This window comes from Schistocerca piceifrons, chromosome 1 (genome assembly GCF_021461385.2).
Source record: "Schistocerca piceifrons isolate TAMUIC-IGC-003096 chromosome 1, iqSchPice1.1, whole genome shotgun sequence".
Taxonomy (NCBI): domain Eukaryota; kingdom Metazoa; phylum Arthropoda; class Insecta; order Orthoptera; family Acrididae; genus Schistocerca; species Schistocerca piceifrons.
In genome coordinates, this window is record NC_060138.1 from 662,819,368 (window position 1) to 662,831,684 (window position 12,317).

At 38.4% G+C, this 12,317-nt stretch overlaps 1 protein-coding gene across 1 annotated transcript in view; it reads right to left on the reverse strand.

Annotated features, from left to right (window-relative positions):
• Positions 1–2,935: 2,935 nt before the first annotated feature.
• The window catches only part of LOC124764283, a 332,221-nt gene continuing 322,839 nt past the window's right edge, over positions 2,936–12,317 (reverse strand). Inside the window, exon 18 of the mRNA XM_047249132.1 lies at positions 2,936–3,112. Coding sequence (XP_047105088.1) covers positions 2,936–3,112 — 177 coding nt within the window. The remainder of the gene's footprint in view (positions 3,113–12,317) is intronic.

The window sequence follows — 12,317 nt, forward strand, 5'->3', positions numbered from 1 at the left end:
AACTTCCCTACCTGCTGAGATGTTAACAATTTTATAATTTATATGACATTAGGTCCTCATAACTACAACCATTATGGGTGTTCTTTTATTTTCATTGTTATTTTGATTTTGTACTTATAAGTGCTCTAGCTATATTGTACTGTTACTTATCTATGGGTTTTGAATTTCATGTTTCGATTCTATTTTCTTTTTCTTCCAACAACATTAAGTTTAGATGGATTACCCACAATAATAGATTGCTGAGACTATTGTTTCTTGTTTCTCAGATGTAATACAGGGTATCTCAAAGAACTATACCCTCCTTGAAACTGGATCTCTCACTAGTTAAAGCAGATAGAAATAATATTTCATGTGTAATAATTTAGAAGAAACTGAAAAACTTTGCAGTGCTTGTATTTATCATGGTGTTAGAAATAAACATGGTGTTATCATCTGAGGAATGGAAGTGGATGCTACTGTGTTACTCAAAAACAGAGAATGTGAATGAGATTTAACACAGTTGGAGAGTTGAATTTAGAACACCAGCACCTATATGGTGCACAGGTACAAGAATTGGAGACAACTTTGAAGTTTGTACATGATGTGAGGAAGAGATGTAGTGGGAGAAAGAGACATTCAAGAGAAAAAGTGTTAATGCAGTGATTCAGGTGGACACACTATCCCAAAAAAAGTATGTGAGGCACTGTTCTTGTGAGAATGGGATAAAAAAATCCGGTGTTAACAGAATTTGCAGACTCAGATTCTGAAACTTGTCTATTCTCTGAATGAGGATGGTCGCAATAGGACAACTGAATTTTGTGAGTGCTCCATCAACACATTTAAAAAATAATGAATGTCTCCAAGGTTTAGTTCTTTTGTCATATGAACTAATCTTTAAACTGAACGGAACAACTGATCTCCATTATTGGATGTACTATGCTAATGAAAATCCATATGTAACTCAAGAAACACATGTTAATCTATTAGGAGTATTAGTCTGGTGTGTTCTGTTGTACACAGAGTTAATTGGGACATACTGCTTTGAAGAGACTGCCACAGGTAACTCCTACCTGAAAATGTTGCACATGATACTCCACGTATTAATGATGTTCTAGACGAAAAAGATCATTGCTAATCAACAGGATGGTGTGCCACCTCACATTCATCTCAATGTGAGGGAATTCTGCAGTCACACATTCCCTTTTGAGACAGACATCAAAAAGAGGAAATGCCATGAAGTATCTAGCTTGATCACTAGGTTTGACCTCTTTAGATTTATTTCTTTAGGGTACTGCCAACAATACAGTGTGTGCTGCAAAACAATGAACACTGCCTGATCTAAAGCAGAAATTGAGTACATCTATGACACTGTCCCAGTAGAAACAATAAAACGATATGTCACTCTGCACTAAGTTGTTGTCAACAAAACTCTGTAGTGGAAATGGTCATTTTGAGCATAAAAAAACCTCAAGCTACACTTCAATATATATATATGGTGCTATAAATTTTTTGTTTTTATCTGTTTTTATCAAACAGATATTAAGTTTTAAAGAGTATACACATTACTTTGGGACACCTGTATTTTTAATTGTTCATTGCACATGTCTTCTTTGAACTGTTCCCAATATTCAGCTACTATTATATTGGGAGTGTCACCATCTTTTCTATGGCACAGCAGTTGAAGACTATATTTCTGGGTAAAGTACATGTGTAACTCTGAATAAAAAATTTCTCAAACAATTCGTGTGGCTTAAGCAATGCAGATTTGTTGAAGATTAGAGAAAACATAAAATTATTTACATTTTATGGTTTGCAAGGCTAAATATATCTGAATAATCATGGAAAGAATGAATCAGCTAGGGAAAGAGTATTGCAAAAAGAAAAAAAATGTCTATCTATTAAACTGATGTGTAATCACATTGAAACTATTAATTTACATACATATTTTCTGGTGGTTGTGTAAACTTCATGTTATGAGTCATCAGCCTCCCAAATGAAATCATTTGTTTTTGTATACAGGTAAACATTGTTAAAAACAATAAAGTTTAGAATATTTTTATTAATTGACAAGTGGTAACCATCAACTATATGGAAGGTGTATCTGAGCACTTGTGATGAGGTCTCCTAACATCTGATTGTCAAAAGTAACTTCCTAATACCACACATTTTGCTTTACATATAACAGTCAATAATTCAGTGAGTTTTCTGTTGGCTACAGTTGCAGTTAACACTATCAGTTTTTGTTGGGAGAGCTTGATGCCAATAATAATTCACTATCTAAGCCTAGTGATGTGAAACAGAGAAGTTATGGTTTACTGAGTTGCTGAAAATATGTTTGATAAATTTGTTCAGACAGTAAAGACCTATATTTCCAATGAAGTGTTATCAACAGAAATCTGAGGCTAAATACTGAACTAATACAAAATTTATGTTTATGAAATCATTTTGTGGCACTTCTCTTCAGGTATTGAAGGCATTAACAAGTATCTGAAGTTATTTTATAACATAAAATTCAGCTATGTTTAAGATTAATTTTGTACTGGAACGTCTGCACTCAAAGTCATTGTTGACTGAGATTAATTTGTGGACTGGACATTCTTGTGAAGTATACCAATTTTTTTACCATATTATTGTAAACAGGCTCTCAGTTCATGTACTGTTTGTGTTTGCATACTTCTTAACATAAATCTCTATTCCTGTTATACTGATGTATCAAAGAGCAATGTTAACACAACTGTAACTAAAGCAAATCTGGGAACCTTTTGCACCAATCAGTGTGAACCATCTCTAATAATACAAAAGCCTAAAAATATAGATTAGACACTGATTATATACATTGTTCTGTCCTCATTATTAAAAACTCATTGCAAAAATCTGCCAAATCTTTGCAAATGTTACAGTTGTGTCAAAAGTCACAGTTTGCTCTATATTGTGCTTATGTTGTATCAGTAAATATTCAGTCAGAATATAAAGCCATCTGTTGTTTGATCCATGGAACATACCGTGGTACATATGCATATACTCCAGGAAGATGAGGATGAGCACATTTAATCCCCCAACTAACAATACCACCAACAAACCATCGATCAGGATTTTTTTCGTCTTGGCACAGTAGAGGCCCACCAGAATCTCCCTGAAATACAAATAGTCTAATGAGAAATATTTCCCATAGCAGGTATTTAAAATTTAATGTTCAAATATTTGAGAATATATGAATAGTACACAGAAAGATAAAATCTTGTTACATACAATCTGTTATGAGCAGAATAAAGTATGAATCTTACAGAAACTTTTAATTTAGTCTGTTTAATACCCCATCTCTTCCTGCCTCCAGATTTGTCATGCAATATCTTCAATAATCTGATTTGTGTACACTATGTTATCTTTATTTACAGTGCCACATCATTTGCCACTCATAACTGTGTCATAACAGACTGTGTCGAGATTGTAATTTTAAATACTAAATTATTGCAATATGTGCTTCATAATATAGTGACAATAGGTGTTCTCATTGCTTGTGGCACTTCATGTAAAACATTCCTTTTTTCTACAAAGAAAAAACTGAAATTATAAAATGGTCAATTTCACAGAAAGAGATATACACTGCCTAGTAGGGAGGCCTGATTATCTACAAGAGGCACAATGACAGATACAACTGATACAAACACGTAATGACAGATCATTCATCTTGGAGGAACTCACATTGCATTAGAAGACAGAGTTGGATAGGTGGTACATTATTAAGTACGCTACCAGTTGCAATTCAGAAATTTTAGAAGGAAGAGATAGAGAAAGATGTAAAGACTGATTAGACAATGAAGAGGAAATTGAAAGTGGAAGGAAAAATACAAATAATATAGGGGTGAGTCAAAAATGAGGAAAAATGTTGCCTACATCACCAGATTGCAATGCCACTTTATCACATGAAATTGAGAAACATGAAGGAGACTTTTGTGTGTTCCCATGCCCTTGCATGAGTTAACATGTTGCCAAGGTTGTTTCAACCATCCTGCAAAAGTTTCACTCAGAATCTCTTAAACATCGCCCATGCATTCCTGATCTCTCCCCATGTGATTGTCATATTTTTGGAGCCCAGCAGAAAGACAGTCATGATTGCTGATTTGCTTCAGATGAAGAGGTGCATGATTGGGTACAATCACAACCACAAACATTTTTCAATGAAGGCATTGACCATCTTGTTTCACAGTGGGATAAACATATTAACAGTTATGGCAATTACTTTTGAAATAATAAACAGTTTACTTATATCCATCTGTCTCATTTTCATTTAACTGTCCCTCACAGTTTTTGCTTATTTTAAAGTATAGAATACAAATATTGTGTTACATATCAGTCAACCAAAATACATACAATGCAAGTGTAAAAACTGAAATGGACACAGTAACACAAGCTCTTTTGCTGCATTTGTATTTCATAACCTTTATTTGAAATGGCATAGTCTCAGAGGCATGTTACGAGGGTTGTCCAGAAAGTAAGTTCCAATCGGTCATGAAATGGAGACCATAGTGAAAACCAGAAATGTTTTATTTGCAACAGTTAGGTACACATTCCACCTACTTCTCTACATAGTCACTGCTCCAACTTTGAGTTTTGTTGTAGTGTTGTATCAACTTTCCAATATCCTCATCATAGAAAGCAGCTGCCTGTGCTTTCGGCCAGTTGTCTGTAGAAAAACTTTGTCTTCATAGCCAGTTGTTCCTGTGAGCAGAGATGAGACTCAGGGGGAACCAATTACAGACTGTATTGTGGGTGATCAAACACTTCTCATTGGAAATGCTGCAGGAGCATCTTCATTGACTCTGCAATGTGTGGCCGAGAATTGGCATGAAGAAGGAACTGCTTGACAGTTGCGTTGTGTGGGCTGCATGGCACAGGCAAAATCTCTAACCAGGCCTCATACTTGTTGGGAGATGCTATTCTCTATGCATCTTTACATGCTCACTGTTCACTCACAACTGAAAAGAGTGATGTAACACAGTAAATAGGCATACTGGGGACACTGCCCAATGCACCTGTACAAAGCTTTACCAGATTTTCCCAGAGGTTTCCATTTTGTGACTGATCAGAACTTACTTTCTGGACAACCCTCATATATTCTAAATTGCAGTGTGATGAATGTGATAAAATATTACCTTCATAATTTACGGATTTCAGATGGCCTTGTAAAAAGAAATCAAGTGGCTGAAGGTCTGACAATCTAGCTGGCCATGCTGCAGGACCTCCGAGACCATTTTATTTTCAAGGAAAGCAACTGATCAAGTAATATGTTGTGGGATAGAAATGAGCTGCAGGCTCATCATCCATGATTTTTATATTATTACTGAATATGTGGCCTAAGGGTAGTGTCTTGGAGTAATAGTCAAAACATCCTCAGGTTTGAACCTAGCCACTGCTTAAATTTTGAATAAAAATCATCAGCAATGGCAACTGAAGACTTCTGGCATAAGTTGCCACCCTTGCTCTGCCAACAGCCTTGTCAAAGATGTGGAGGAGGGAACAGAGGTTCAGGGCATTCCCTTGCCCTTGGCTGGGAAACTGCCTCTAAAAGGAGGGAGAATCAGCTATCATCAACAGCATGAGTATACGGAAGGTAACGGACCACTGCATTAAAAATACAAAGCATATTGACAAAACATGTAGCCTGCTATTGAAAATAAATGGTGTGATCTCTCCATTGGCAAAATATTCAACATTAGGCATTTTTCAGATTCTCAGGAGAGGTCTACCAAGGGGAAGGTGATCATGAGAAAGAAAAGTTGTTCAACCAATGAAAGGTTAGGTTAACATTATATGAGTTGGGGTATGGATTGTGAAAATTTTGAGCAAGGTAGGAGAACTTTAAAATATATGAAGGGAAATGCTAAGGCTTAATCTAAGTGTAGTGGGAGCCAGTGAAGTGAAATGGAAGGAAGACAAGGATTTCTGGCCAGATGAAATAGGGTAATATCAACTGTAGCAGAAAATGGTATGAAAGGATAAGGATTAGTTATAAATGGAAAGGTAGGGCAGAGAGTCAGTTACTGTGAACAGTTCAGTAATAGGCTTCTTCATCAGAATCAACAATAAACCAGTGCTGACAATGATGGTTCATGTATATATGCCAATTCACAAGCAGAAGATGAAAAGAGAGAGACTGTATATGAGGATATTGAACTGGTAATTCAGTGTGTGAAGGGAGATAAAAATCTAACAGTCATGGGGGATTTGAATGCAGTTGTAGGAGCAGGAAAGGAGAAGAAAGCGTTATGAGATAATCTAAGATTGGCAGTAGGAAAGAGAGAGGAGAAAGAATAATTGAGTTCTGCAATAAATTTCAGATGGTAATTGCAGTTACTCTGTTCAAGAATCACAATAGGAGGAGGTTTATTTGGAAAAGACCAGGAAACATGAGAAGGTTCCACCTGGATTACATCATGATCAGACAGATTTCAGAATCAGATATTGTATTGTAGGTGTATGCATGTGCGGTTGTGGACTCAGACCACAATTTAGTAATAATGAAGAGTAGACTGAAGTTTAAAAGAATCATCCAAAAGAATCAATGTGGAGGGAAGTGGGATACTGAAGTACTGAGGAATGATACAGTGCATTTGAAGTTTGCTACAGACATGGATACTGTTCTGGACACCACAATGGGCAGTCCAGTTGAAGAGGAGTGAACACCTCTAAAATGTGCAACCACAGATGTTGGAAAGACAATGTGCAACCACAGATGTTGGAAAGACAAACATAGGTAGGCTACTACAAAACTAACTGTAAAGAAACCTTGAGTACCAGATGAAATACTTAACTGATCAATGAAAGAAGCAAGTATAAAACTATTAAAAAAAGGAATATACCAATATGATTCCCTTAAGAATGAAGCAAATGGGAAGTGCCGGGAAGCCAAGGAAAGATAACTGCTGGAAAAATGTGAGAAAATTGAAAAAGAAATGAATGTAGGAAGGACTGACTCAGAAAATAGAAAAATCAAAACTGACTTCAGTGAAATTAAAAGCAGGTTGGCAATATTAAGAGCGCTACTATGTGAATTCCACTGTTAAATGCAGAGGAGACTGTGCATGGGGGGAGGGGGGAGAGTACAGCAAAGGTCTCTATGAGGGGCAAGAATTGTCTAATGATGAGGTAAAATAAGAAATTGGAGTTGATTTTGAAGAGATAAGGGACGAGTATCACAGACATAATTTAAAAGAGCTCTGGAAGACTTGAGATAAAATAAGGTAGAAGGGATAGATAACATTCCATTGGAGTTTCTAAAACCATTGTGGGAAGTGGCAGCAAGGTGACTATTTAAATTGTGTGCACAAATCTCTGAGACTGGTAACATACCACCAGACTTTTGGAAAAAATATATTCCACACAATTCCAGAGATAGCAAGGAGTGATAGGTGTGACAACTGTTGCATAATCAGCTCAACAACATATGCATCCAAGTCACTGACAAGAATAATATACAGAAAAATGGAAAATTGAGAATCTGTTAAATGCTGATCAGTTTGGCTTTAGTGCAGTTAAAGGCACCAGAGGGGCAGCCTGCATGTTGTGCTTAGTAACAGAAGCAACACTGAAGAAAAATCGACACCTTCATAGTATTTGTCAACCTGGAAAAAGCATTTGAGAATGTCATATGGTGAACACAATTTTAAATTCTGAGAAAAATACGAGTAACCTATAGGAAAAGACAGGACATACACAGTACAGATAGGTGCAAAAAACCAAGAGGGAACAATAAGATTGGAGACCAAGAATGAAGAACTCAGATGACAGGTAAAACTGTTTTGACATTAACAAAACTTGGTTGATTTGCAAATATCACATATCCCATGGTAGAAGAGATTCTTTTCTTTCATGGTACAAGATGGTGTACAAACTGTGAAGTAGAACTTAAGCACCATGACTAATTTGAAAAGTACATGTAACAACAATGGAAATTTCTGGATGGATAATGTGTGTGGTGCATAGAAACATGAAACAAACAGTATTTTACCAACTTTCCAGCTTTTGCTTTCTGTCAAAGAAGTAAACACATTCACACACATACAGCTACACAGATGCCCAAAGGCAAAGGTCTGTGCCCAAAGTGAGACTAACTGTTGATTATCAATAGCAGTTTCCTGGGCAGATGGGAGGGGGAGCAGGTGGAGAAGAGGTGCATGTGGTGAGGAGGAGGAGGTAGTGCAATGGTAGTGCAGGTCTTTCAACAGAAGACTCAGTGCCTGCACAAGAAGATGAAGGGAGTTCAGAGGGTAGAGCATATAAGCAGTAGAGAGAGGGAGAGGTTGGAGGAATGGAAGGCAGGAAAGAAGAGGGAGATGGAGATGAAGAGGGAGACAGAGAGGGAGGGAGAAAGGAGGCAGAGAGAGAGAGAGAGAGAGAGAGAGAGAGAGGGGGGTGGAGAAGCCAGTACATGAACTGTATGAGGAAGGGGTGGAGTGGACGATAAAGAGAGGGGCAAAGTTAATGTGAGGCAGTGGGGAAGAGGTTGGTGGAGTTTTAGGTCAGGGCAATTGTGAGGGCACAGGATATCAGGATATGTTGGTGAGACAGTTCCCACCTGGATGGTTCAGAGAAACTGTTACTGGAAGGGAGTATCCAAATTGCTTATGTAGTGAAGTAGTTGTTGAAGTTCTTTGTGTTGTGGAGCACTGCATGTTCAGCAACTGGATGGACAAGTTTGCAGTTTGCCACAAGTGGGTGTGAGTAGACAACTGATCACTTACCATGCCCACACAGAATGCTGTATTCTGTGCTCTTTAGACTGTTCATCCCATTCAACATATCATGTAATTCTTCTTCATTTTCAATTAGGATAGCAGTGTTATCAGTGAAACTTATAATTGATATCCTTTCACCTTGAATTTCAATCCCACTCTTCAACCTTTCTTTTATTTTCATCATTGCTTCTTCAATGTATTGACCAAAGAGTAGGGGCAAAAGACCACATCCATGTCTTACAGCCTTTTTAATCCAAGCATTTGGTTCTTGGTCTTCCACTCTTATTGCTCCCACTTGGTTCTTATACATATACATCTCCTGTCTTTCTCTACAGCTTACCCCTATTTTTTCAGAATTTTGAACATCTTGCACAATTTTACATTTCTGACAGCTTTTTCCAGGTCAGCAAAGCCTATGAACATGTCTTGATTTTTCTTCAGTCTTGCTTACATTATCAGTCACAAGTCTGAAGGTATATCACCAGTCTCATACATTCTACACACGAACATGAATAGTCATTTTGTTGCCACATCCCTCAATGACTGTAGAAATTCTGATGGAATGTTATCTGTTACTTCCACCTTATTTGATCTTAAATCTTCCAAAGCTCTTTTAAATTCTGATTCTAGCACTGGAGCCCCTATCACTTCCCTAATGACTACTTCTTCTTTCACATCATCAGACAGGTCATCCCCATCATAGTATTTTCTCTCTAGTCTGTATTTATCAGAGGAATTCTCACTGCAGATTTAATGTTACCGCCCTTGCTTTTAATTTCACCAAAGGTTGTTTTGACTGTTCTGTATGCGGAGTTAGTCCTTCCAACTATCAACATAATTAAATATGTAATATGGCTGCTTTCAGACATGGCCTTGCTTTTTAGAGGCTTGGAAATACCTGTGACTGGATTGCACTAGGAGGGGGTGTGTGGATGTATGGACAGGGTCACAGGTGAACGACCCATGGAGTGCAGGATTCAGAGCAGGATTGGAATGGGTATGGAAAAAGATGTTCTGTTAGTTGGGTGGGTGGTGAAACACAAATTTGGATGATGGCAGATTTTGAGTAGGATACTCCTTATCTCAAAATTTCAAGAGAGGCAGTTGAAGCCTGGTGGTTGAGTTTATCTTGACCAAGGTGATATTGGATGATCAGTGGAGTGCTGTTTGGTTCCTTGTTAGCAAGCATGGGAGATCATTTTATGGATGAGCTGGATAGGATACTCTTGGCCAACAAAGGCTCTGATGTGGCTATTGGTATATTTTGACAACTGATTTCCACTGCAGATCTATCACGCATAGGTGGTGAGGCTGTAATAAAGAAACTTTCTGACACGGAGTAGGTGGCGGCTATAAAAAACAGAGGCACTGTTGGTGGTTGGTGCACTTGATATTAATTATTTATGACCAATCTGAGGGGTCAAGATCAACATTTAGGAAGGTGGCTCATTGAAATGAGAAGAACCAAGTTAAATGGATTTGGGAGTAGGTGTCAAGGTTATGGAGGAAAGAGCAAAAGTTGTCCTGGCATAAGCCCAGGTTATAAAAATGTCATCAGCGAATGTGAACCAGGCAAGGGGACTTTAATGTTGACTGGATACAGAGAATTCCTCCAGATGGGCCATAAAGGAATTAGCACAGGATGGTACCATGTGAGTATCCATGGTGGTACCACAGAGTTTTGTTTACAGATTTCGCTTTGAAAGTGAAGCAATTGTGTGTCAGTATTAAGTTGGCTAGGAGGATAAGAAAAGACATGGTGGCTTGGTATCAGAAGGACATTGGGAAAGGTAGTGGGGGATATTTGTGTATAAGGAGATCACATACATAGTGACCAACAAGGAATTTGGTGATAATGTGAAATGAACTGTGGAAAGGCATTGAAGGAAGATAGTGGCATCTTCAATTAGGATGGCAGGCTACAAACAATAGTTTGGAATTGGTGGTCAGCAAAGACAAACATTCTTTCTGTGGGAGGCCAGCGACAATTGTATGACTGTTAGGGGATCTATGGGGTTGGGTCTGAGCATTCAGAGAGTAGGTAAAAGGTAAGAGTGCAGGGGGTTGCTGCTGTGTGGAGAGAGATGGATTCAGGCATCATGGACCTGCACCTAGACAATTTGCTAGATGTTCTGTTGGACTTCTGGGAAGGGTTCATGGTTGTTAGGTGTGTATGTAGAGGTGCCAGAAAGTTGGCAGAGACCCTCAGCCACAGTCATTGTGATTCATGACCACTGTTGTGGAGCCTTTCTGTGGAAGATGGATGATAAGATCTGGACTGATTTTCAGGTATGGATAGCTGTGTGTTCTGTAGCAGCAGTGTTGGACTCACAGGGGATGTATTTAGGAAAGGAAGATGAAGCCAGGCTAGAAATAAGGAATTCCTTAAAGGTTAACATGGGATGACTGGGTGGAATGGGAGGATCACAGTTCAAGGGAAGCTGGAACTATTTTAAACAAGGGATGGATGTTCAGGAGCAGTGTTTCTCATAGAGTATGGAGAAAGATTTTGTTGATGTGAAAGGCAGAATAAATCAGCAAGGCATGTTTTATTAGCAATGAGGGGTGGGGGGGGGGGGGGGGGGAGGGGGAGAAGGGGGGGGGGTGTTGACATGTTGTGGGATCAGACTGACACTATCTTTTTTTACTACAAGGAAACCCATGTCGGCATAGGACAGGAGTAACCAGTTTAGCTGCCTCAAATAGTGCTGGAAATGGTGTTCCAGCTGTTGAAGGGAAAGAATTTCTATTACAGAAATGTCATTTAGGAAGTTGTGATCATAGAGTAAAAGAACATTGCAAAAGGCGTAGAGGCTGTCAAGTACAGTTTGAACTTGGATTGCATGATTATGAAGGAACGGACTGAACTTGGCAATGTGAAGGTTCTTGTAGTAGGGTGGGCGACAGCCTAAGATGCCAGTTTTAATGGTAAGCCCATTGGGTGGGATACTGTGTGCCAGACAAGCTTTCAGAAAGAGGATATGCTAGGTCAAAGGAGAGTTTTGGGATTGGTTGAGGTTGAATGAGCAGGGATTCATGGCTGCATGATTGAGATGTTGCTACTCTTATCCAACCCCATGTCAACACCACACAGCTCCCCAACCATACCTTACTGACTTATTTTGCTTTCCATATCATGAAACACTTCATCCACCCTCCATGAAACACACTGCATCTTAGTATCCATCCTGCAACACTGTTCTCAACCTCCATGCCAAAACTCTGATCCCTACAGAAGTCTCACTACTTTCTAAATGCCTCATCTTTAGCCCTAAACCTAAGTTCAACCATGCAAGATGTATAAAGGAATTTCTTTATTGAACTCATTCTATATAGTGGAAATATTTGTTCACTACAGACACCACTGACAACAGCCAACCAAACCCGTACATAGAACCCAGTATTTATATAGCAGAAAAATTGTCAGTAGGTTGTAAAGGAGGATAAATATCTCTTTTCTGGGATTTCATTATAAAATACTGAAACATTACAGTACTGAGTATTTTTTAACGCCGTAAACAAAAGTATATTTAAATTTTGGAGAGATGGTGAGACTGTGGCACTGAAGTTTGAGTGAAAAGTGAAACAACACATAAATTCCAG